The sequence below is a fragment of the Aquila chrysaetos genome, chromosome Z (assembly GCF_900496995.4).
Source record: "Aquila chrysaetos chrysaetos chromosome Z, bAquChr1.4, whole genome shotgun sequence".
NCBI classification, from domain to species: Eukaryota; Metazoa; Chordata; class Aves; order Accipitriformes; family Accipitridae; genus Aquila; species Aquila chrysaetos.
Genome location: NC_044030.1, coordinates 2,121,274 through 2,148,445, shown reverse-complemented (window position 1 = coordinate 2,148,445; position 27,172 = coordinate 2,121,274). Strand labels below are relative to the sequence as shown.

At 39.5% G+C, this 27,172-nt stretch overlaps 1 protein-coding gene across 4 annotated transcripts in view; it reads right to left on the bottom strand.

The window, feature by feature from the left end:
* Nucleotides 1-27,172, bottom strand: part of FAM172A (family with sequence similarity 172 member A) — a 272,178-nt gene that overhangs the window by 123,014 nt on the left and 121,992 nt on the right. For all 4 annotated transcript variants that reach the window (XR_003922007.2, XM_030004919.2, XM_030004920.2 and 1 more), the window contains exon 7: nucleotides 18,629-18,847. Coding sequence is in view for 3 of the 4 variants with exons in the window: in XM_030004919.2 (XP_029860779.1) it covers nucleotides 18,629-18,847 (219 nt within the window). In the remaining variant the exon portion in view is untranslated. The remainder of the gene's footprint in view (nucleotides 1-18,628; nucleotides 18,848-27,172) is intronic.

The following is a 27,172-nucleotide window of genomic DNA, read 5'->3' as shown; positions in this document are numbered from 1 at the left end:
TCATATTACGGATCTCAGTCTTATCCCCAGATCTATTTGAGGTGATTCTGTGTAATTTCTTGTGCTTATTTATTTGTGAAGTGGGCCAGTAGTGGAAGTGTTCCTGATATTGCTTATGAAGCCCTAGTAATAAAGATGTTGTGTGTATACAGTCAGCAGCAGAAAGGAAGACCAGAAGTCTTACATATTGCAGTTAAATACACACTGTATTAAGTTAAGAGTATAGTCCCACCTCCAGAACTCCTGACAATTTATCAGGAAAGCAAGCAATCTTGACAGACCTGCTAAATGAATAAGTATTACATAAAACGTGCAATATCCAGCATATCTAACAGCCAAATAAAAGATGTAAAACAAAAATGCATTTGGCTGACTGAGACAATATTTAAATTGTCACCATCAATGCAAAGGGGGATGAAGGGCTGGCTTGGGAGGAAACAGTGATACCTGTGCTCTGCTGCAGCACGACTGCTGAGATTAGGTTTAAAATGACAAGTTTTAGCTAATGCAAGACTGACAATGTCTAGCCAGGTTTTTTATGTTTCATGTTTTGGCTCCTCCCTGGGGCCCCTGCTCTCCCCAGCTCCCACCGCAATTACCATCCAAGACGACTTCGGATCCTGTCCCACTTTTCCCACTTCAGATGCAAGCTGGGCTTTCCCTGGTGATGGTGGTCAGGAAATAAAATTCAGAGCTATGCTATATATATATATATGTGGGAACAGAGGGAGCTCGGATCCTAACCTCCCCCTGGGCAGCAGGAGTTACTTTTCCCCTTTATATCCAGCTTTATTGCACACAAGAGAAAAAAACGAAACAACTCCAAGCCAGAAAAGAGCTTTCCCAGCTAAGCCCTCAACTAATACAGTTCCTGACCAACAACCTAGAGCTACTTCTGAATTAAAAAAACCCCAAACCACCCTCTCCCCCCGCTTCCAAAGTGCTGCAACCACCTCTGCTTGGTGAGGAACAACCTGACCCTGGAAATCAAAACCCTCTTTCCACCCTCTTGGCCACAGGACCTGCCTCAAAGCCCTCATTTATAATTTTTCAACAGGCAAACAATGGCCTGAAACCACGGAGTGAAGTCATCAGCGCCACAGCTATTCTTCACAGAGGTGCCAGTGGTCTCAGCTGCATTAATGCATCGCTGACCTAATACTCTATGTTAATTTTGGCAAACGCAGGTCTTCGCAGGAGGCCTTCAGAGCGCTGCCGTGTCAGGACCTCGCGGATGTTGCAAGAATATGCGAGTGTTTTTTTTTTAAAAGGCTCGCATTACAGGTGAAATTTCTTAGATTTGCATTGGAACTGAAAAGTTGAGCATGTCGAATTTGGCTGCGGATCTTGCAAAAATAAACCAAGAAAGCAGCAAACGTTACCCACGTTGTTCAATCCGCGAAGACTTCACGCCGCAAAGGCTCAGCCTTTTTGCGTGGTGAATATTTTCTGCTGCGAGGCTGCTGTGTTCAAATGCCCTCCCTGTTTCTTCAGCTTTGTATTGGGAAATTCAAGGGACTTTGTAACTGGAAGCAGTTTGCTGTTTACAAAGTAAACCCCAGATCTCAGGCTAAATTAATTAAGTCTCAAACATTATTATAGCATCAACTCCCTGGTTAAAGTATCTGCTTGTCAGCCAGGGTAAGACAACTTTGTCAGGCTGTTGTTCCAGTCTGGATTTTCCCGTTATTACTTCTGCTGAAGTCTGGCATGTCCTGTCATCACCACCCAACTGTCTTCTGGTAAAGTGCAGGAAAGGAGCCCGAAAAGAAGAAAAAATTCAGACAAAATCAGTTTCGCAGTAGCTCTTAATTATCATCTCCAGCAAAAGCTTGAGGGCTGGTATTTTAAATGACTGGTTGGGGTTTTTTTTGTTTAGTGGCCAGTTGCTTCCTATTGAGCTGGGGAGTAAATAGTTAAAAGCCTTCCCTCAAAACAGATCTTGCCCCTGAATATCTGCAGTATCCTTTTTGTTTATATTTTTTCCAAATTGACAGACATGGTAGGAGTCACCTAAGATAATTATTTTATCATTAAGACAAGAATGTAAATAAACACAAATATGACATTTGTCTTTTTTAGTCTGGGGACAAGAACATTGCTGACTCACCGAGAGGAAAGAGGTGCAGGAGAAGAGAATAGGAGGAAGGAGGGAAATGAATCAAAGGAAGTTTTACTTTAGAAAAAAATAACTAATTTCCCTCTTAGCTCTCTGACAGACTTTTTTATTTTTGCTTTTTTGATATTTTTTCTCCTTTCCATATAACTTGCAGGGTTCCAGGTGAAGGAAGCTTGAATTTGAAGCAGCATCTTCTGGCAAATGGCTTGGAAATCCTGCATGGGGAAACTCGTCAGACCGGAGGTATAATAACAATTCCTCAGGCCAGTCCTGTCTATACAGTTGTACCATGACCATAGACAAATACCTGTGCAGTTCACAAGAAAATCCCCATGCCATGATGCTCCACTCATGGTATCTACCAATCTCTGTGGGTGGACTTATATATTCTAATTTGGCAGCAGTTTGGCCAAAGAGACTCTAACTGGTAAAAATCACCAAAGACTGGGGCAGTTGCATTTCAGTACAATACTACTGGTACGTATCCCTATGTTTTACATGCATCTTTTTTATGTCTCCTCATACTTTTTTCTTTCCAAACTACTTAATCTCAGGGATCAAGATTCTGCCCACAACATATTTCTGCCTAACGTAGCGAAGATCACCAAAGATCATTTTGTGTCATCGAATTATGGGAACAAAAGAGCATTTCTAAAACAAACCATCAGGTTGTATCTTCACAGTTGTCTTCCCTACCAGCCATGTTTCTGGCAATTAATAGATTTAATTGTGGGGGCAAGTGAATAAAAATTAATACAATACTTTTACAAAAAGAATTATCTCTGCAAGACATGAAGAGAGATCATGCCAGCTGTTTCAATGATTACATGCATTTTTCTAAACACTAAAACCAATTTATTTTGAAATGAATGCATCTGAAACATTCAAAAACTCCTAATGGAAGTCATGCAGAAGTGTTATTTTTCCATTTCCTGAAGTACTTAAAGACTATTTTACTTTCCAGTTCTTTCAATCTGTTTGTACGTTGTAATGAGAAACAGACTTTTTTTTTTTTAACCATGCTATTGCAAGAAAAATAGCATTTTGGCCAAGAAAAATGCAGATTTCCCCACCACAGGAAACAATGAATCTAACAAACTTCAACACATTTAAGTAAAACAACAACTTAGTATTTTCATTAACAGCTATGGTTTCAGAACAAAGCTCAGAACTGTAAAGTCTCTGTTACAGAGTTTATATCTCTTACATGAGTTAAACTAAGTAGAATGGCTTCGCCCTGTATTTTTCTTCTTGACATCTCTGTCTCTATTTATTACATACACTCAAGAGCAGTTATTTAAGTGAAAGAAAGATTTAACAGGTTTAAAGCTATTTGATTTCTCCTAATAAAGAGAGCAAAGTGCTCAGTGCTTTAAGTAAACTGATACACTATTTATTTAATGTACAGTTATAAAGATTTGCTGAAGTGCCTTAATATGTAGTATACTATAATTAATTGTATTTGAAGTAACTGCCATTAGCTTATAAAATAATTATCTAAACAGATGACAAACATAATCTGAAATTCAGATTTGCGTCTTCTGTTGGTTCTCGTTTCAATAATCTGAAAAGTTGAATGTTGAGCTATTCAAGCCTTAATTCTGCTTCTCAGTTTTCCCATCCAGACCCACCTCCATTAATTTTTTTTCGCAATAATGTAAGCTAAGAAATGATGTTTAATCCTGATGAGTTGCTAAACAACCTCAGGACTTGCTCATTTTACCTCTGGCTTGAACTCTGCGACTCCCTCGCGCTGACCATTTTATTAAAGCAGGCTCTTCTCCACTCAGATTAGCGAGGGTGTTGGCATTGCAGCAGCAGTGCATCGCCACCGCCGAAGATCATTAGACATTAGATCACTGGAAATTTTCTTCTAACGCAGTGTCATTTTTTAACAACTCAAAACACCCAACTACATAACAGACAGCTTGGCTGTATTTTAAATTAGCACAAATGCTAAAGCCAGGAAATGTAATTCTCAGGATATCAGAACAAAAGGTTCAGAGAAAAAAGAATTCTTATATACCATAAGATTATCAGGACTAGACTGTCACACCGTGACCTTGCTGCTGTCTAGCTAATCTGACAATATTTGGCAGAGCATTGTTTCAAATCAATAACTAATTAACAAAGTACAAAAGAAGTTGTACTGTTTTTGAGGCTCCTTGTTAAAAATGGCTTTTGGTTGCACATGGGCAGAAAGGTCGCTTTTATGATATCTTCACGAGTCTTTCAACATCTTGCCACTGTCAGATTAAATTACTTTTAGCAATTAATTGTCATAAGTTAAAACAGAAGCACATTTGTTACAGCAGGTTGTCATAATGACATGGTGAGCAGTTGTTTTGATATGAATTTCTTCCACTGACCCTCTATCATATCTTAATTTTTTTGGTTGACCTAACTGGAAAATTGGGAGCAATCTTCTAACTCAGACGGCACAGGCCAAACATTGGGGGTCTTATTGAGATTATAGACTGAACAATAACAGAACAGAAATTCCTGAGATAACTGAAGATCTTGAGAATAATATGTATCTTCTATACATAAACCTATTCTATACATGTAACCTATGATGTCTATGCTGGTGGGTGGAATAAGAAACATAAACCCTCAAAAAAACATATGGATGTAGCTTTTGTTAGCGTTATAAATGGTCCTTGATGCCATTTGAGTCCTTTATTAGCCAACACCATTTGTTTGATGTGTTTTAAAACAAGGATTATGTGGATTCAACATCTGCAACCTGCACCCATTCAAACCGTTACTTAGTTTTGGAGGCTTGGACCTTATTGTGCTTTAATAAAAAATAATTCCACTCGTTAAGTTCCTTTTGTTAAACTCTGTATCATGATGCACACATATTGTCCATCTTACAGATTAGTCCTCCAACATTTCTTGTCAAAGTTTGTATGAGTTTGCTTTAAAACATTACATCAGGGTGAAAACAGACAACAGTCCTAACAACCCCCCCCGTATTTATTTGATAATTGCTAAACCCCATTTCAGCTGTTTGCTGGGCTTTGCCACGCCACCAAATTATCAGAGCCTCTCTGAAAAAAAATCCAGTTTGTTCACCAATGATGGTGCAAAGCCAATAAAATTTATAAGGAAAAGATAGAAGCATTATTGATTGAGCACGTCCTCCTGCTTAATATCTCAGGTCTTCCTTCTGTGAGGTTTGTTACCTCTTGCTTTTTGGGAGGGAAGAAATAATTTTGAGTGAGTGGCAAAAGCAAGATGTAGAATGCGTCCAGAGGGCGTAGCCAGCAATGTGCTCATTAAGGTACATAATAGAAATGTTAATCAAGACCTTAAGGAAAAGACCCCTGTATTGGGTAGATGTGGCCAGGTTTTGGTAGTGGGGGAGGGGCTGCAGGGATGGAATCTGTGAGAAGATACCAGAAGCTTCCACCATGTTGGATGAAACCGACGCCAGCCAGCTCCAAGGCGGACCCGCCACTGGCCAAGGCCAAGCCCATCAGCGACGGTGGTAGTGCCTCTTGGATAAGAGATTTAAGAAGGTGGAAAAAAGCTGCACAACAGCAGCTAAGAGGAAGAAGAGTGAGAACATGTAAGAGAAACAACTCTGCAGACACCCAGGTCAGTGAAGAAGGAGGGGGAGGAGGTGCTCCAGGCGCCAGAGCAGAGATTCCCCTGCAGCCCGTGGGGAAGACCATGGTGAGGCAGGCTGTCCCCCTGCAGCCCAGGGAGGTCCACGGTGGAGCAGATATCCACCCGGAGCAGTGGAAGAGAGAGAGGGGGAAGGAGCAGCAGAGACAAGGTGTGATGAACTGACCGCAACGCCCATTCCCTGTCTCCCTGCACTGCTGGGGGGAGGGAGTGGAGAAAATGGGGAGTTGAGTTGTGCCTGGGAAGAAGGGAGGGGTGGGAGGAAGGTGTTTTAAGATTGTTCTTATTTCTCATTATCCTGCTCTGTTGTCAATTGGCAATAAATTAAATTAACTTTCCCAAGTCAAGTCTGTTCTGCCCATGACGGTAATTGGTGAGTGATCTCTCCCTGTCCTTATCTCAACCCATGAGCCTTTCATTATATTTTCTCTCCCCTGTCCAGCTGAGGAGGGGTGTGATAGAGTGGCTGGGTGGGCACCTGACAGCCAGCCAAGATCAACCCACCACATCCCCATATTGCCACGAAATGGCCTAGTGCTTGGTGATAGGGAATGAAGTGTGGATAAACAGGGAAAGAGAAGCAGGACTGACTCCATCCTGCACTGGAGAAGAAAGAGATTGTGCAGAACGAACCTGGGCAACTGCAGGTTCTGTCCTTAACGATGGCAGCAGAAAAGCTGTAACACCAAGAATGGTCTGGGTAAGTTGTCTCTGGTCCTGGATGTCCTGTAGGAGCTGATTAACCACATCTTCAGGCTAACTTGAGATTTTGGAAGAGCTCTGATGGCTCTTATGGTTAACAACAGTTGAACACTGTTTAACAATCCACGTTTAACGTATTTTGCTATTTTTGTAGTTTAGCTCTCTTAGTGCAAATGTTTCTATACTAATGTATTTTAAATCTTAAACCTTGTTTAGTAATAAAGCTGACAATGAGCAGTAAGAACTGATAGTTGCCAGGTACCAGATGTCCTGGAAATCCCCCAAACTGTGATCACATTCACTGTGCCCGATATCCCAGTACAACACCAGAATGCCCAAACCTGCCTCTCCACCAAGCAGCACAGATTAGTTTTGGAGGTGGCAACGTAAGTGTCTGCATGAGCAGACTTCTTCCAGTGAACAGCATTCACAGAAAACTGGATGGGAGTATCCTAAATAATGTGTTACCCTTTATGAACATGGGCACAGGTTTAAGAGATGAAGAGAAACCAGGGCCCTGTCCAAGGGCTTCAGGGCAACCTGTAGTTAATGCAGTGGCCTGCAGCTGAGTAATAGATTCAGGTCTCACTTTGAAATTAACAGTGTAGACAAAATCTTCTAAGAAGTGGTTGTGCACAGGCTTAATTAAACCGCTGTTCACTAATGCTTTAATAAAGTTGTAGCCTTTTTAATTCTGCCATGTCTATCCTCTTCTGAACACACACTTGGCAAATAATCAATTTGAATGTCACAGGATATTTTTCCTCTTCCCGAAACTCAAGAACTGCTTTGTAGTTTAAAATGAAAGTTTGTGGACTCAAATGAACAATGTAGACAAACCCTTTTTTGCCAAAGAAATAACAAAGGACAGGGAGTAGGAAGGACATGGACAGTACTTGTATCCGTCCAATTAATAAAAGATGGGCATGCCAGTAACATCTGGAGAACATCTGTGAAAAAACTCCTATTGCTGTACTGTTCTAAGGTCCTTTAGCTAATTTAATCGGACGATCTGGCTTGGGGCATTTCTTGATCTCTGAAGAAATCATGAATGTTCTGCTCAACATGCCCATATTAAAAATGCCAAGAAACACCACTGCCTGTCTGGAGGGGCTTGTATCTTTCAAGGTGCATTTCTGTAGAGGTACTTGTGCAAGACCACATGGTATTAACCACGCTAATAGTTAGGTAGGCTTCCTGGTCTCAGTCACCTGAGTCTGCTCTTTTTAAGGCTGACCAACCACAACCCGAGTAGTACCAAATGTTCTGAGACAAGGAAATTCACTTCTCTCCACAATGTCCACATGTCCTGCTTTCAGCTGGGATAGAGCTAATTTTCTTCCTAGTAGCTGGTATAGCATTATGTTTTAAGTTCAGTATGAGAAGAATGTCGATAACACACTGATGTTTTCAGTTGTTGCTAAGTAGTGTTTAGACTAAGTCAAGGGTTTTTCAGCTTCTGATGCCCAGCCAGCGAGAATGCTGGAGGGGCACAAGAAGCTGGCACAGGACACAGCCAGGGCACCTGACCCAAACTGGCCAACGGGGTATTCCAGACCATGGGACGTCCCATCCAGTATAGGAACTGGGAAGTGGGGGCAGGGAATCGCTGCTGGGGGACTAGCTGGGTGCCGGTCGGCAGGTCGTGAGCAGTTGCACTGCGCATCATTTGTACATTCCAATCCTTTCATTATTGCTGTTGTCATTTTATTAGTGTTATCATTATCATTATTAGTTTCTTCTGTTCTATTAAACCGTTCTTATCTCAACCCACGAGTTTTACTTCTTTTCCCGATTTTCTCCCCCATTGCACTGGGTGGGCGGGGGAGTGAGTGAGTGGCTGTGTGGTGCTTAGCTGCTGGCTGCGGTTAAACCACAACACACAGGCAGGACCCAAACTGGCCAAAGGGATACTCCATACCATGGGATGTCATGCCCAGTATATAACTGAGGGGGAGTTAGCCTGGGGGGATTGCTGCTTGGGGACTAACTGGAGATCAGTCGGAGAGTGGTGAGCAATTGCATTGTGCATCACTTGCTTTGTATATTCCTGTTCTTTTATTATTATTATTATTATTCTCATTTTATTATTGTTACTATTATCATTATTAGTTTCTTCTTTTCTGTTCTATTAAACTGTTCTAATCTCAACCCATGAGTTTTACCTTTCTCCTTCTGATTCTCTCCGCCATCCCACTGGGTGGAGGGGAGTGAGTGAGCAGCTGCGTGGCGCTTAGCTGCTGGCTGGGGTTAAACCACAACACCACAAAGCCTATCCATAACTTAAATGCTTCTTTGAGAGCTGAGGTGGAACTTAGTAATGTAGAACCATTGAACCACATCAGTGGGACAGCACCTCTGGAGGTCATCTAGTCCAACACCATGCTCAAAGCAGTGTCAGCCAGGACTGGTCACAACTGCCATGCCTGATGATACCTTCAATCAAAAGCAGAAAGAGCAAGCTGTGTAGTTCCAGTGTTGCAGAAGTCTGAAAACATATGTGATAGTAGTTCCCCAAACCTTGAACCACGTGCATTTGAGACAGAGTGACTTTGAACACACTCCAGAGCCAGAGAGGTCCTGCAGATGCATACCACTGCAGACACAAAATAATTTACAATATTTCCATGTCACAACCTTTTCTTTCCAATTTTTGTATGCTCTGTGGACTCCCAGCACAACTGAGGCAGTGGTCACCTTTTGCAACAGCAATCTGTCTTCACTGTGTCTAGCAGAGCTAAATTTTGCCTGGCCACTTTATCTTCAGGTAGAAATAGGCATTACTTCATAGTGTCGTTAGAAAATCATGTCATGGTTATTTACAACAATTGTAACAAAATAACAACAGCATCTGAACTTCCACTCCAGTGATGATACCGTCTGGTGTCCATCAGGATAAAAATCCATATAAATATCAGCCAAACTCTATCAGTCAGCTGGGGTAGTTCAAAAGAGAAATGGAAAGGAAACGGTAAAAGAACATAATGAACAAACAGTCAACAGCAGCAGAAAGGTATTTAAGACAAGTGGACTCCATGATCAGATCAGATGTTGTTATTTTAAGATCTATCACAGAAATAACTCATTTGCCCACTTAAGGGAAATCAGTCAGAGCCTCAAACAGCATGCATCGTCTGAAAGCTTGACATATCGCAACGAGGAAGATTTCATACATGGCCAAGGTCTTCACTGGTAAGGGATCTAAAAATAAGCAACAGCCATTAAACATAAGCCTACCCTTTTTTGGCAGCCAGTGCAAAGGACACATGCTGAATAACATGATCCTGTCATCAAACGTGTTTGTTCATTTTCAAACAACAGGAAAAGGGAAGTACCCAGAGGTTCAGGGAGGTGTACTGCAAGGTAGAATGTGTGAGGGCAGTGACTTATCAAAAGATAAGACTATAAAGTTAATTGCAGAACCTAGAAATCTTTCAGAACTGCTAAACTGCTTTGTTACTTAATTTGCTAACTTCAAAAGAATTCCTCAGCAAACCAGATTCCTAAAAGAAATAAATATCTGCCTTCTTAACGTCTACATGTAATTAAGGCTTCTGTTTTCCCAGGTTAAGAACAGAGTGGCTGTGACACAATTAAGCGATAATGTCAATTGCCCACTTTTCTAGGATATAGGCTGAACTTGCAAGATCCATGAAATCAGATTATTCAGTTACACAGCAGGTGGAAAAGATAGGAGATAGGAATGAAAAACCATCCTAGAAGGAAACACCAGTCCGAAAGAACAAACACGTTGCAGATTCTTATGAAGTACCAGGCGTATTGTCTGAATTAACTACATTTTCAATTTCTTGTTGTACTATGTGACTGGATGTACTGATTAAATCTTTGCTTTTGGTAAAAAGAAAACTTCCAGTGTTACGTATCCCACGCCTGCACACATTATGTCAGAGCCCACCTCCCGCAGAGTCTGCAGGATGCTGAACATGCAAGAACATGTGTAGGTTTTGTGTGCTTCAGTGTAGGTAGTGCCCCTCTGCACACACATGCACACGCACTTGTGTGTGTGTGTGTAAGGGGGAACTGCCCCATGTAATTCATGCTGCATTATAGGTAAAACAACTGACTCAAATTTAAGTGATACTAGACAATGTGTAAGTTGTAAGGTAAGTCTTTTGGGACAGAGCAACTCTTCCACTCACTCCCTAATTCAATAAGGACAGGACAAGACTGGATGCAATATTTTTGCTGTTTTTTTCGGAAGTGTACAGTCTTAGCAACCAGGACCAGTATTTCATTAAAGAACTAAAAAACTGACACTTGGCTGGAGGCATGGCAAATTATTTCAGCACATCCTGATGGTGAACTAAGGATCCTTCCTGCTGTATGATCTAACAGCAGAACGGCAACTGGAGCCTGTGTGACCCTGACGTGCAATCCCTTTAATTACTCGCACTGCTCACCAGCAATAGAAGAAGGATGATTATGTTTGTCAAAAGCTACTAACCCAGGGACGTCCCCTCCTTCTTGAAGAACCTGTTCAATATAGTTGTGATACTCTCCTCACTCCACACTTTTGCTAGAAGTACCAAACTAGAAGCTCCCAAACTGTTGCTTAAGAGCCCAGAAAAACTTAAGGATCCTCAACACACACAACTCTTGGTAACGCTAAATGCACCTTGGTCTTAATTTATTCAGCAGTTTCTCTCCAAGCAGTGCCATCTATTGGGAAAACTAACTAAAATTCAAATATTACTTGATAATAAAGAAAATATACTGCATTGTGTATTGACAAATTTCACTCTCAACAACCACTGATCAAAAAATACAGAGAAAGAGAATAAGAATCAACTGTTCAATAACAAAGCATAGAAGAGTGCTGCTGAACAGCATGCAGCCCATGCAGGGGAGAAAACCTTCTACCGACACCACCGACCACAAAAGACAAAAAGCATTTTTGATCAGTTTAGCATCCCCTTTTAGCCAGGGAGAGAAGGATAAAACAAGGATTCAGCTGAGAGAGGAACGGGAAGATTTCTCAAAATTTAGATGAGTTCATGATGGGAGATACCGTAAAACAGACTACCTTAGGAAAGACTTCTGTCTGGACACTACGAAAATGAAGTTAACAGCTCTGAAGTTGGTAAAAGGTAGTTCTCAGGGCGTGCTGATCAGCTACAGAGTTCACTAAGGCATAGCAAGAACAGAGGTCATGACTCCGTTCTCAGAGCTCACAATAAGGCATATTTCTTTGCCTGTCTAGGGATGACAACGAGCTGATTAAAAAGATAAACCTTGTTCTCAGGAGGTAAATAATTCAAAATAACATCGCACAGTAAGTAAACTCACAAAAAGTAAAGATTTCAGTTAGTAAAAGCCTTCACTCGTAAGGATTTAAAAATGTAATGAATGAAAGGCCTATAATAATTAATTTTTCAAATTGTCAGCCACCTATGAATTGCAGGGTAGGAACTGACATTTTTTCTGGGCAGCTTATTTGATATTCCTCCATGCCACTGTTTCCTCCACTACTTCTAGCCCCTTTGGCAGCCGTCACTGCTGCAGGCAGCCAAGCAGACTACAGAGGAACTACCAGATTTATCTTCATCCCAAAAGCTAGATTTTTTTTTCATATTTTTTCCTGAATTTTGACTTTGTTTTCTGTAGCAGATGAGGTGAAAACAACATCCTTGAATGTACTGTGCATCCTGTGCCCCCGTTCCCTGTCTGCTGACATTCATTTCCTAGGACTCCACAAATGTTGTTTTCCTGATCTCCATGCATTGCAGTACAGTCCTCATATCCCCCTACCCAAACACCATAAATATTTCTAGAGGAGTGGGATGGGGTGGCGTGTCCCCACAGAAAGGGTTATTTTGCAACAGCACCATTCATCTTACGATGATTATATATATTTAATTCAGAAATTAATTTTCATCACCTCTCACTGTATCAAGGCTCTTACAGCTGACTGGTCCCCAAGAAAAAAACATGTAAAGAATCTCCAGGGTTTGCAAAAAGGTGTATGTTGCCACTTGAGCCCCTGCTAAATTTTTTCTGACAGTTTTCCCAAACACACTGAAATCTAGCATCAAAACATCCAACTGCGTGCAGTAGGTTAGAGGATAATATCCTTGTTTTGGGTATCAGCTAAAAGGATATTATCCTTTGATTCTGTTAGATAAATGATAAAGGATACTTGCAGAGAGCAATCTGTACTGGCAGGAGGACGGACCAGAAGACCTACGAGGTCTTTTCAGTCCTTCACTGCAATTGCTCTACAATCAAAGAGAGGCAGTATCCGAGTACAAGAAGTTTGAATAATTTTATTCACCTTTGCCTTCAACAAGTAGGTCTGCTTTCTGCTGAGCTAGTTTTCTTTACCATTAGCTTGCTAACTGGCCAGGTTTACCAAGCCTGAATCCCGTCTGAAAGGAAGGAGGACTCATCTGACCTGTGAGAGACGGTCTTTGTTAGCACAACGGGAGCACTGCACAGCTCATGGTGGGAGGAGAGATGCAAGCTGGTTCTTTCTTCTGGAAACTCACACGGCTTGCCTCACGTTTTAGGAGCCGGATCTAACAATGCGCATTTTGTCGGCATCATGTAATGCATGTTTGAAAGACACCAAAGCTAGATGGCCCCGATTTATTCCTTTTCTTTGATTAAACCATACTTCTGAAACGCAGAACAAAGAGAGGGTATGGCAGAAAGAAGAGCCAGTGGTGCTCTTGAAGAGATGCAAAATCTTCCTTCAGTGATTATCTGTGTCTCTGATTTCTCACTTGCTTAAGGAAAAGAAGACAATATAACTTTTCCGGACTAGCAGACACAAAACATACTATAAGAAGTATTTACAGTCTCAGGATTTTTTACAATACCTCATTTAACTGCACAAGCTAAATAGCTTATGCATAAATTATTGCATACTGCTATAGTTTAATCTCTACATACTTTAGCTATTTAATATAAGATGCCTGTTCATTGTAGTATCAATAGAATGAAATATGATAAATATTCTTCCTGTTATACAGAAACTACTATGGGAACTTAAAGCTTATCTGGCCCTTTAGGAATGATGCAGACCCCTAAGTGGAGGTGCCCAGTGCCATTGTAGCTGCTTTAGAGTCCTCTGCTTGGTTTCCAGCTGCTGGACCAGGGTGGTGCAGGTCTCGGGTGGTGCAAGTCCTACAAGACATCAGCCAGATCTCTCCAGGTGTCCCAAATACCCTGTGGCACCCAGAATGTCACTACGCGTTTACGTCCCAGCACCTGAATTGCGGTCTTTTTTAACGCCGAACACGCAGTGGAACAATAAAGCATGGGTAGTTTCTAAGCAGTTCTCACCAGTCTTCCATTGCCAGCATGATTTTGCTGTTGCTTAGAAGTGGAAGAGATTTCTCAAGAACGTAAGGAAGTAATAGGCTTTAAAAGGTAAATACGGACAAAGCAAAACCATGTGTTATTTCAGAGGTGTAGGTAAAATAATGCTTATAGTTGTAAGAGGGGAAAAAAAAGGCACTGTGACATAAACATTGGACTGAGACTTTGGAGGTTTGAGTCCTGATGTGCAGATCTGCCACGGACTTTCTCTGTGCTGGAGCATGTCCCTTACCTCTTGGGAGCTGTCTGCCTAGCGCTTGTCATTTTGTCTCTTCTGGTGGAATAAAGGGCTTATTAGCTTGGTCTCAGCAGCACGCTAATGCAGTCACACAGGCTCTGGACGAGAGCAGGCGTGCACCTTGCCAAGTCACAGGGTAGGCAGAGAGAGCCTGCATCTGCCCAGGGACGGCCACGGGGCCAGACCCGCGCAGCTGGCGGGACCGCGGCTACGCCGGGAAACGGCTCCATCTCCAACATGAAATAAATCCGCTGCACCGAAAGGTCACCCTGCACAAGCGGACACTCCGCGGTGACCTTCAGTCGGGCAACGGCTCGTGTCAGCCGTACCGAACAATAAGCAGAAATGGCACAACTGTGCTCGCACGCTTGCCAGCATTTCCTGCCCACCAGCAGTCGCTGCGTACTTAACCGTATATTAATAAACCTGCCTTTTACCACTTTCTCCTAAATACTGGCACAAATTATCCTGATGCGACCATTTTTAGTTGAAATGAATTAATTAGTTGCACATGATCTTTTTCTGTTTAATCTCTCGCAGAAAACGGGAAAAATTATTTTTGAAAAGTATGTTACATCCAAAATTAATTTAATTTCATTGATATGCTGTTCGTATAAATAGCGCTGTTATAGGTTGTGCTATAGTAAAAATAGTATTTGCAGTAAGAATTATTAAAGCAGCTAAGGTCGGTTAAAAGAAAGGACAAAATTCCTATCGTACAGGCCTAGGAAAGGCTCACCCCTTTTGCCCAGAAAACCTGACCCCACCGGTTGGTCTGATAAATGTACTTCTTCCTACTTCTTCCTTCATTGCTTCTTTGATATCCTTCCACTATTGCGGCAACAATATTATTGCAAATTACTATTATTATAAAATTATGCGATTTATACTTTTTCTTTTAATAACATTTCAGAATCCATTCAGTATACTTGTTTAAGTGGTGAATGCTATTTAGAAGGGGATAAATACTGATTTACATTTCTAAGTGTCTTTTAACATAGAGAAGACACTGTCGATGTGAAAATCTGTAGGGAGTGGGAGATGGCTTGGAGGATGGAGGGAATAATCATGTCACATTTAAGCCTGTATGATCTGTTTCCATAGAAAAAGGTTAGAGATCAACAAATTCTCAGTTTAGTTCAGTAATAAATGAAGGTTGGCTAGGGTATTAAGTTTCTGGGGGGAAGCATTAGCCAATATGTACAGCAGCAGCCTCTGGTGGTCTAAGAAAAAATGGTAGTATCTATAAGGATAGAAATATGTTTTTTAAAACGATGTATGTACATATTTAGCTATTTGACTCAATCCGCCATTCAACACATTAAAAAACAGATGCTTTTAAAATGATCTGCTGGCAATATGCTTGTTAAAATCTGAACAGTAAGAGTATTAAAATTCATATGCATTCATTAGCATGTTATATAAAAGTAAAATGCTTTTGTTTAATCATTCCATAAAGTATTATAGTAATGCTGATTATCAAGAAGTTTTTTCCTTGGTTTGCATGAACAAAAAAGAAACCAAATTTATAAGATTGTTACTGAATTGATGACATTTTCTGTCTTCACTCGTGAATTCAGTTGGCAGATGTTTTCAAGAACAAAAAATTCTGTCTTACTACAAACCATATTAAGCAGGTTTTTCTGCCATAATGTTTGACATGATGTTTATTGCCCAGACCAAATCAGTCCCTTTAACAAGCTATAATGTATGCCAGAAAGTACATTATTTCATAGTTAAGGAAACTTCCAGCATGAAACGATAAGTACTTTGATCTTTCAAGCACTATGCTTAATGCACTACACACTCCCATAGTCGTTTTTATTTGTACTCATTTTGTACAAAAATACAGTGCAATTTGAGGTTTTGTATTTTAAGACTCTGCTTTTACATATTTTTGAGTAGCCCAGCTATTTGCTTTTTTTTTCTGTGAAAATGAAAATACTTAAAAGAAATTTTCTATGGAAGAGTTCAATTTTTCCAATTCTTGGAAAATCTAACTGCACAAGTGGCGGCATCATCGAGACAGCTTTAATTTGTTCAAATGGCATTTCCTCATCAGATCACAACAGATCTCAATGACCCTATGAGAACATAACTGAGGATATTTATTCCTACTACTTAACAGTCTGAAACAATTTCTCCAGCATATTTGACACAAACAAATTTTCCTTCAATGCTAGATGCAGTTGATGACTTGTTGTGAAGATATTTTTCATCTAGTCTCTCTGTACCAGTTTTCCCTGCTTGGCAGAGATGACGTAAGGCTTGCTCAGGTTTTTCAAAACTTGTTGACAAGATCATTATGAAGCATATACCACCCTTAAAGACTGTAGAGTCTGTAGAGTGACAATATGTTTTATTTCAAGAGCCCAGTGAGTCAAGCGTATACTATGCTACACAGTAAGTAAAAGTTGTATCTAAACTGCCCTTTCAGATTACCCCAAACCAGGTCCAACACCGTACCCCCCACCAGCCTGTGGTTGCAGTAAGCCTGGCAGCAAGTCCCAGGGTGCAAACGAATGGCGATTCCTGTAGCAGAAGTAATCCTACGGACCCAAGCATGGGAGGGAAGAAATACATTGCAAATATGGCATTGCACCATTTTGTTTGCATCGTGCGATGCCTGGACAGACTGACAACCGTGTGTGTGGCCTGGAAGGTGGAGCAGAGCATGCTATGTTCACAGCTCCTCTTGCAACCACCTACAGACTTAGCAGTTCTGCCCAACAGAGTAAATGGCATCCTATCGGTGGTCCAGTTTTGTTTCAGAAACAGATAGGCAAGTAAATTGCAGTAATTTGTCCTGCCACACACCAAAGCAGGGACTTTTTCATCCCGTTTCAAAAACCTCTCTGTACTAGAGACTACTAAAGAAAAAAACCCAAAGAATTCTTTCAGAATAAACCAACTGCATCAGAAAACATGATTTCAGTTAATATTCCTAGGAAAGGAGACCACCACCCACACTTTCACCAAAACTTATCCTTTCTTTCCTTGGTTTGAAGAATATCAAATAAAGGGAATGTCGACAGTCATATTTGAGACACAGAGCTGCAAAAAAGAGGAAAATGGGATGGAGTCATGCATTTTATGTTTTGGGAGTCAAACTTCCTGAAGTCAAATTTCATGCCTCATCAAGCAAAAGAACCACAAGAAGGTGGAACTGCTAAAATGGTATCAAAAAAAGGTCCACTTGGTTCACTTTCAACAAGGGGACACAGGACCAGAATGCTGACTAAATGCCTTTCTGGACAATACAGCAACATTGTCCACTGGCTTCTGATGGACCTTGAGACAAGGCTGGTAGCCCCCCTCTTAAGAAGCCCGGTCTGGCTGGTGGGCAGAATGGCATCTCTCATACAAAGCAGCAGATAGAAAAACCACTGCCTTGTTGGTGATTCTGAATATGTATATGCATCCTTTTGTTTCCCATACTGAGTAGCGAGATATTTCTCAAAAGACACAGTAATATTTACGGTATTAGTGATAATCTTGCATCCAGGTTATAAACTCTTTTAACTAGCCAGTACAGCTGTATTTCTCCTACAAACATTGTTATGCTAAACCACAATTAATAGGAACACATTAAAATTTAAGATGATTCTAACATGTCTTCAACTGGATTTTTCTCTGTTTCGCACCAGAAAGGGATATACATTTTTACTGTTTCAACTACAGTGTGGCATTTCTGACATTGTTTTACCACTGAATGAAAATGCTAACTTTCATAATAAGGGCTTTGGAAATTGCATGACTCAGTCTCAAATGTATAATGCATAGTATGTATATGAAGCAGAATGTGTCAAAGTGCAAATAATATTGTTTGTGCCCCCTGCAGAATTAGAAATCCTCGGGTAGCACTGTTATAACGATCCCATGCTGGTAGCATTACAAAGTGCAAAGGTTCACTGAGTAAGAAAAGAGCAAGGGACAGAGTTTCCTCATTACACCATTCTCGAACTATTCTAGCTTAAATATTTATTAAGATATTAATAACTCTCGTCCTTTATCTGCCTTCAGAAGTTCAGCTGAAACACAATGGATGACTGCTCATACGAAAACAATACATTATAGGGTAAATCTGCTACCACACAAGATGAACACCGGTATTTTCCACAGTACATTATTAATTCAGCAGGTAATATGTTAAAAAACTATAAAGCTATAACTACTGCCTCCCCAATATAAAAGAATATAATACAATAAATGCATGCATGACATGTGAAGCTAATATGTTGCCTAAGCTGCAGTAGAAGGTTTCTTATGCACACCTCTGTTTATAAAATCATTTTTACAAAGTCTTCCTTAAATCATTCTCTTTCTTGATAGCACCAGTGAGTTCCTCTGGGGTTCATTTGAAGTTCCCCTTTGAAATTAGAAAGGAATGTTTTGTAACTCTTCCAAAACTTCACATTCAATAAGTGACAAAAAATATCAATAGAATAAAGAGCCAGGAACTCTGTATGAACACTTGAATGCCATCTCGGGAATGTCTTTGGTTTTTAAAAAGCATGCTGTTTATTAGCCAATATGGACAGTAAACATATCTATACATCATTAAAGAAGGGCAAACAAAACAAAAAGAAACTTACTCTAATATACATCTGCATAGTTTCTTTTTCTTTTTGTGGATTTCGATACTTTTCGTAGAAGTCACGTCGCTTCTTTGTTTCCTTCTGGATTTTATCTTTTCTTTCCCTCTTTTCTGCAGGTTCATCTGAGCTATCAGAAGACAGCTGTACTTGGGCTTTTGTCTTCTCCACTTCAATATAGTTCTCATTGGGATTCAGTACTATTACTCCATAGCCTTCCTGTTTTAGAAGAGACACATACACACACACACACAAAAAGAAGAAATATGAAAAGGGAGATTTAATGCTTGAAAATGCTTTGCATTTACTTTAATGCTCTTAAAAACTTTTATATTTATTTCAGTAAGTTCACACAACATAATTTATAGAAGGGCATTTTAAGAATATTCTGTTTGTTTCATTTCTGTCATTAAAGGGATATTGATGTGTGAATATGTGTCTGTGCGTGCACTTATGCTCATACACATCCCTCAGCGTCAGAAAAGTTGCCTGTTTTACCTTTAAAATAATTTAATATGTTGTTTTATTCATAAGCACTTTATACGACTTTTTCAGAAAACAGTATGAGAACTAAAAGCAAAATATTATTTTAAGAACTCTACATAATGATGAATAAAAAGCTTTATACGCAGCCAATAAAAACCTTTAAAATAAAAAGGATGGAGGGATTTCACACACACACACACATATATATATATGTACTAAAGAAAGCATGTGAAAATTATTCACCGCAGTTTAAAATAGTAAAACCTTTTGTCTAGCTGACAACAAGCATACCATGCAGAAGCCAATAGCGGCAGTAACAATGAATCAATACCAAAACTGATTCAGTGGTATTGCTTACAAGTCAACTCTTTTACTGTGGGGATGACTTTTAAGTACATCTTTAAATCTGCTCTGAAACTTCACTGGGATTATGTCCTGTATTCAACAAACCCAGAGAAAATTTGTGACCTGCAGGATGCTTTTGAGCATACCAGCTGCATTTTTGTGCCTCAGAAAATGAGCCAGTTGAAAAATACATGAATTTATGAATGAGAAATAAATCTTGAATAAATCAGCCAATCATTTTATTATGATTTTTAAATGATGGCAAATCACACAAGAATTGTAATATTCGTGGAAGATATAATCGCAAACGCGGGGAGAAAAGAGAAGCACGTGCATTTAACAGATGAGTCCTTAAAGTTACCATGGGTTCCCAGTCAAAATCAAGCTGTCCTTTAAAAGTAAATTTTAATAAAGACTTACTTTTTGGAAACGTCTATATTAATTATCTTACCGAACAGCTTTATTCCAGCTTTTCACTTGGTGCTTCGTTTTGCACTTGGGCTAGGCATGAGGATCAAAGAGGTCCCCATACCTAGCTGGCCAGAGCAAACCAAGCCCACGCCAACAAAAGATACTTTATTTGGGCTTGCTTTATTCTAATCTGTAGAGCCATTCACAAACCTTGTAGCGCATTGTGGCCACTGTCAGGTAGACAGATTGTCACTCGGTGATTTTCTACAGTTGGACACACTCGACTAGTTATCAAAATCGCATCTGAAGGGAGTTCCTACCCCTCGTCCTTGTGCCCTTCTCAAACGTCTGCCGTAGCTTCTCCTCCCACCAAAAACCAAGTTAAAGGGCACGGTTGCACTCTGCTAAACAGGGTGAAATAGAGGCATTCAGGACACTGTCTCTGGCGTAAGGGACGTAGTCAAAAAAGGTCACCATAGGCCAAAGAGAAAATTGCCTCCTCGCTAGACGCGGCGCCCTGAGTAAGTGGTCTCCTGTCATGTTGCTCCCCTGCCCTCCCTGCTGAGTGAATTGAACTGGGATAAATATAAACAAACAGGCAAATAAATAAATAAATGAAGGGGGGGAGGGCAAAGGAAAACGGAAAATTAAGGAAGATAAAGTTTAAGATCTACCCATGCCGTTGCTGGTCACACTAACACACAATGCTGTACTATTAACAGATAAAATTTCGAACTTGGAAAATTCGAAGCTTGAAATCCACTGCAGGGGAGAGTACCACTTACAAACATTCCTAAATTACACGCCTCAGAGGAAAGGACGGGTTTTTGAGCTTGCTAGTGGCAGAGTAGGACCAAGTTTTCACAGCACTTGGCAGACTGGTGGTTTTGGGGCTCTCTATACTGTTCATCTTCTTGACCCGCTTGTTTTGAGCAGAGACATTCCACGTATCGATTCGTTTTGCTTTCTATACAATGCCAAACGCAAAATTCATGTGTTTATCACAGGTCTACAAGTGTTACAGGGATTTGAAACTCTGTCCACTTTAAGCTGACCACAAAACAGACACATAAATCATCAAAGAAGTAGAATTTGTCTAAGTTATTGATTATGTAACTGAAAATTACATGACTCATTTGTCCAATTTTATGAGGACACAATGTCAATTTTTCACATAGACATCAACAGATGAAATATGATTCCATTTTTAAATTCACTATTTCATAAATCAATTACAGGATTTTTATCAATTACATTTTAAGCAGTGTAACATGTCTCCTTTAATTTTTTTTTTTTTATTTCTTCCAGATAGCAGGCCTTTCCTGTCAGTACAATTAAAATAATTAAGTAATAACTGAGATAGGCTTTCTCATAATTGAGAAAAAATGAAATCTTATAATTTGTAAGACTTTCTCTTAGGAAAGTTATCTCTTTTCAGATTGTTTTGCTTACACAGTGTAGTGTATTTACCATTCCCTTGTACTTCTGCATCCTAGATTGCAAGATGTAAACAATGGCACCAGAAAGAAGACTTGAGAGTAACATGTATAAAGCAACATGGAAAAACAAAAAGACTGGTAAAATTGTACTCAATTACAACCTCTCTCATTCAGCCTTAGCCCAAGCATTTTCTACTGAAAAGGAATACTCAGCTCCAAACAACATCTATTTAAACAACGTGGCTTTTAACTTCAATTAATTTTTAAAAAATGTATTTCATGTGGGCATAGCTGCACCATTAAAGTTCAGAGCATTCAGAAAATTAAAAAAAAGGTGGAACTCCTCAGTAACGCAGTGGACTTGAGCAGAGTGCAAGTCAATGCAAAACTGACTACACAAGACCACTAATACCTAAAAAAAGGCCTTTAGCAAATTTTAATAATGGGCAAGTTACACAGTCTTTGGCATGGCTGCTAAGCAAAGACAAAATCACATTCATTAAAAAGTACCTTTTTAAATGAAAGTTGTGTTCAGAAGTATATACCTCACAATGTCATTAAAAATATCAATTTCAGCTATGATGAGTTTACACCATTCTTAAGATGTAGCGACCTACGATGCAAGTAAGTACCATCATCCAGGAGAGTTTTAGAGCTTGCCACCATCAGTAAAACATTAGGTATGTTTTCCAAGTATGTAATATTGGAGTAGTTTTCTCCTGTGTGTCCAGTGCATACAGAAGGAGAAACCACTCTCTAAAGTGCAAAGTTTTTTCATGGTAAACAGCTAAACTTTGGGACAATCCCCCCACGCATCAATCTTCAGCTGACTGAAAGAAGCCAAGCCCCATGCTCTATCTACCACATGGCTGAGAGAATACAGATGTTGCACAGAAGCCAAGGCCTGCCTGCATTCCCCATTAGTATATCTGTGATGAGATGCAATAATCAGGACAGACACTGACAAATACAAGTCCCAGCCTCTGATCTATGAGTTCAGTGGATACAACTACAGTTTCTCTCTCAGACTACAACACACAATTAACAGCTATTTCCCCAAATTCTAACGCTTCAAGGTAAGTAAAATGTAATCTACACTACCTACCAGCATCCTCCAGGTAACTACTTCTGGAGGTAGAGGACTGTGTGCGAACTCTACTTTTAGGTTCATAAATACAAATACAATTAATACTTATGATTAATGCAAATGATGATGAAAGGAAAAGCGGGCTGACAAGTCAAGTGTTGGAAAGAATGATGAATCTCGATTACAATACCTTTACTACAAAGCCAAAACAACGTAGAAGGGCCTTTTCCACTGTAAAATGGAGTGGTACTTTCTGCCTCTCGCTGGAAGTTCAAGCAAGATGTTTGAAAGGGAAGCAATGCCAAAATTATTGCCTCTGACAACAACAGTAAGGTTAAAAAAAGGAACCCCAAAGTATTTGAGGTAAATTCCAAATCTTTTGAAATCTCTTCTGCCTGGCCACATGAATAATGAGCTGAAAGCATTCAGCTCTGCATATTAATCCACCAAGATGGGACACCATATGTGACCAGAGAGGTCAGGGCTGGAGAGGAATCTTTTGACCTATGTAACTATCTTTTTTGGACGGCGAGCGAGGGTCTGAAAGAGATCATTTTCCTAAGCTTTATCAACCTGAATTTTCAAGTTCAGGTTTCTATTTGGATCGTTGGCAACAAGACCTGAGTTAATTCCCAGGGGAAATGCAACTCAAAGTACTCAGCTCTTAAATCTGCCCGTGGTTAAAATGGACACAGCAATGCCCATTCATCTTTCTGAAAGATGTATGTTCTGTTCATTTCCCATCTTTTCCACGAGAAGGGTACATCTATGTCACTGTTGCGACATCGTAGGTGCAACAGTGGGATGAGGTCATGACAACCAATCAGAAGTCACTAGTGAAGCGTTAAAGTAAACATAGCTGTTGGAGATGCAGCTCAGCTTGAAAAATGCCCCCTCCATTATTTGAGCAATTTTCTCAAGACGTGACCTGAGACTGAAACGCCTGAAATGTCAGTTGACTCCGCTTTCTGTTTCCACCCAATGTACATTTTGGCAACTGCACCCTGCTAATACTTTGCGATATTTCCATCCCGGCTACACCTCGGCTGCCTGAATTCCAGCACTGTGTCCAAGTGTGTAAAAATGCTGTGTTACTGCCAAACACACATTGTCTCACTAAGTTCCCAACTTAAAATAGCTCATCAAGTTAGGCAGGAAAAGAAAACACGCCACAAAAAGTTTTTAGAGGACCACCTGTTGTCTATTATTTTTACATAGCACTTACTCATAAATCATAACACAGGGTAATTAATCAAGCTGTCAAAGAGAAGGTCAAAGGTTATGTGGGGGAGTCAGGAGGTCATGCATGGGCTGATAGAGGTCAGGGTCACACCGCATTCCTCATTATCAAGTTGGGATGAGAGACGGCCCAAGCAAACAAAAGTGAAAGCAGATGGAGAAGTGAGTGGATAAAAAAAAGGAGAAAATTTCACAAACAAAAAGAAAAGTGAAAGAAGAATGTCAGTTGCCTTCAAACAAGGAGGAGAATAGAGCAGAAATACATTGAGATGTTCTCAAAAGGTCTCACACAATACAAAGAAACTACAGTTTGATTATTTAAATACACTTAATATAACTTTCCATCCAATCTTTTTGCAAATATTAAGCGATGCCGCAAAACGGGCACGGTAGTTTTGGTTCCATTTCACATCTGAAGTCAATACTTTCAAGGTGAATTAGACAAAAGGAACCTATTACTGTGATGAATGCTGATGGATATATAAAATTGCTTCTAAATGCTGAAGTTTATTCCTGTTTATGGCTACAACCAATAGACGTTCAATAAAAAAGTTATAACCTGTTTGAATGATGTATTAAGAACTATACTTTCATATACACAAATCCTCACAAACACAAAGCATCATAAAAGTCCCTCTGGATGACACAACAGTTATAAAATATTCTATCATTACACTGACCTGAATTAGATGCAGAATACTGTGCAAAATTAGCTGTCACCCTTTCCTCAAAATCTTTGTTAATCTCATTTTGAATGTTTGCAGCTTTATCAACACATGCATCAATGTCAGCTCCTTGGTTACTGAACCGCTGTACTTGGAAGAAGATATAATTAAAATGTTTTGGCACAGAAAAGGTGAAATTGTATCTTCCCCTGTTCCCTGAGGAGTCTGTAAAACATGTAGGATATATTGACAAACACACACCCTTGTCTAGAGCCCTGACATCCCAGGTCACCCAACTGCTATTTATTTCAAAACATTCACTTTACACTTACCCAAACTGTCACCTGCTGTGTTACTAACTTTTAATGGATATTAGAGCTATAAAAACAATAAACTCTTCATTTCCTTTCTGTTACTGCCTTCTAATTCCTCACTGCATTAGGTCAATATCTATCTGCATGCAGAACTGTATTCATCTTATTTCGCCATATATAGTATCTTTATGCTGGAAAGTATAAAAGATGCCACTAAAATGCTTTACTTTCTGTTTGTTAATTTGGGGCTAGCACAGCTATACGAAACAAACCAATGTTCAAGGCTGAAAAAAACTACCATATAAGCTGTTACCACATTTCGAGTTTACTGCTGAAAAGTTTTGAAAAGAATTAATGTTTTACATCTATCTATAATTAGCAACCCAAATATGTCTATGCGTAAGATCTTCAATCCTGTTTTATGATGTTCGTTCCCAAGGCCAAAACTGAACAAATACATCCATGAATTATAAGGATTTTACTCCCTCAGTTGTGTACTGTATTCTTGGTTAGGAACTTCTGTGCCTTTACAAGCACTAATTTCACTGGATTTTCAGCAGAAAATTATTTCTCATGGCAAATGAAATACATGAAACTATGCTATAACATTAACTGAATTCTGTGAATTAACAGAAAAGAACTGTGTTCACGTTCAAATACTGCTGGAAACGTTGTTTAATAAACCCCAGCCCCACCAATGTTCCCTGATGTCAGATTCGGGCTATCTGGAGAAATGACCAGAGGCTGAATGGAAGTGAATCCAGCCCAGCCACACAGGCGGGACTGCAAATAATCCGTCCACATCAACTGCCCAGGCTGCAATAACAGTTCCTGCTCTTCACTAAGTGCACACAGCTTTGGGGTCCATACAACCTGTGAAAGAATGAATCCACCAGTTACCCCCAAGGCCCAGCATCTTTTAATGATGCCTTATAGGTACCCCTTCTGTAAATAAAGTCTGCACTCTGAAAGTTTTTTCCCCTCTCTCTTAAGAAACTATTTTATTTTCTTTTCCCACAAAAATTTCAGAAGCGTCAGAGGGGTACAAGGTCTCAAACAAGAACCTCATGCTTTCACTAAGATTTTAATTAAAATGTTATTCAGATTTCTACAGAACTTAACTTTTTGAAAGCAATGCACCAGAAACAATGGCAAATCAAATAATCTTCATAAAATCCACACAAGTAACAAGTAATTATTGGTTCTCATTTATCGATAGGGAAACCAAGGAGAATAGCAGTTACTCTTTGAAAGTTATGCTCAAATAAGGTGCAGAGATGAAGCTGGATTGTGGGATTTTTTAATGCTTCTATGGTATTTCTAGGCATCCCATTAGCTGACAGTGAAAGTTCTCAACTGCAAATTCATTTTCAAATCCACTTTGCCTCCTCCCTGAGAATGTCACAGTATGTCTTAATTATTCTCATTTGTACTTCATAATGAATATACCCCCAAATAGTCTTTAAGTATGTATTTTTTATGTAGCACAACATGAAAAAGTATGTAAATTTATTCTAAAATACACTTCATTTCCCTCCCTTTTGTAATCATGTAAAATCTTTTTGTAAACATTTTCTCTTTCTGAACTGTAGATATTTTGATGGGCTCAGAGGTTTGTCTGGATTTGTAACATCTTTAGCTTGCAGAAAGGCAACCCCAGTTGCCAAGTTCTTCTACTTTACCTTTCATCTCCAAGAATCTGTATGTATTAAACCATTACAGAAAAAAGATTAAACGTCAATCTCTTGGAAGGTCTGTATTTCAGTACTGTAAAAGGAAAATACATCATGCACATAAGTGTTTTCTGTAAAATCTTGAAGTTATCCAAGTCTTGAAAGACAACTCCCATTTAGTGTTGAGCATTGTTTGTGACTGCAGTCTAAAAACCTTCTATCTCAATGACAGAAAATTCAGCTGGTTTTAGCATGTGCATGTATTCAGTCACTTCCCCGAGAAAACAGCCACTTGTAATCTAAAAGTAAAGCTTCTGGTTTGTACCTATCTTCAACAAACAGGTGCAATTCGGCACACTGATGCTCCTTCCTTCCCACAGTGACCTATGTCAGAAGACCTTCTTATACTTCTTCGGCTAAATAATTTAATTACTTATGAGTTATGGTTTCTTTGTAACCTTTTAAATGACTAACTCATTAAAATGCAAAAATATGCAAAACATGATGTCACTGGGTCAAACAGCTGTGTTGGTAAAATTATGGCTGTGAAAGTCCCTAAGAACATGAAAATATTAATAATTTATATTGCTCATTATATGGCAAAAACTCTTTAAACAGATTTAGAGACAGATTAATTTTATAATCACAAAACGCTACACTACCTCACGGTAACAAATCTTTTTACCATCTGTGACCCTTTTGTATACATAAAATATAGCTTAAAAATCTTTTTGTTAATATGCTTTAAATTACAAATATTGATGAAAAATGCCTTGTGAAACTCTGATAGGGATGTATATAGAATTGTGGTTTAAAAAAAAAAAAATTCTCTCTTTGTTACGGATTTTATGATCACTTAAGTTTTCCTGAGTAGACAACACATAG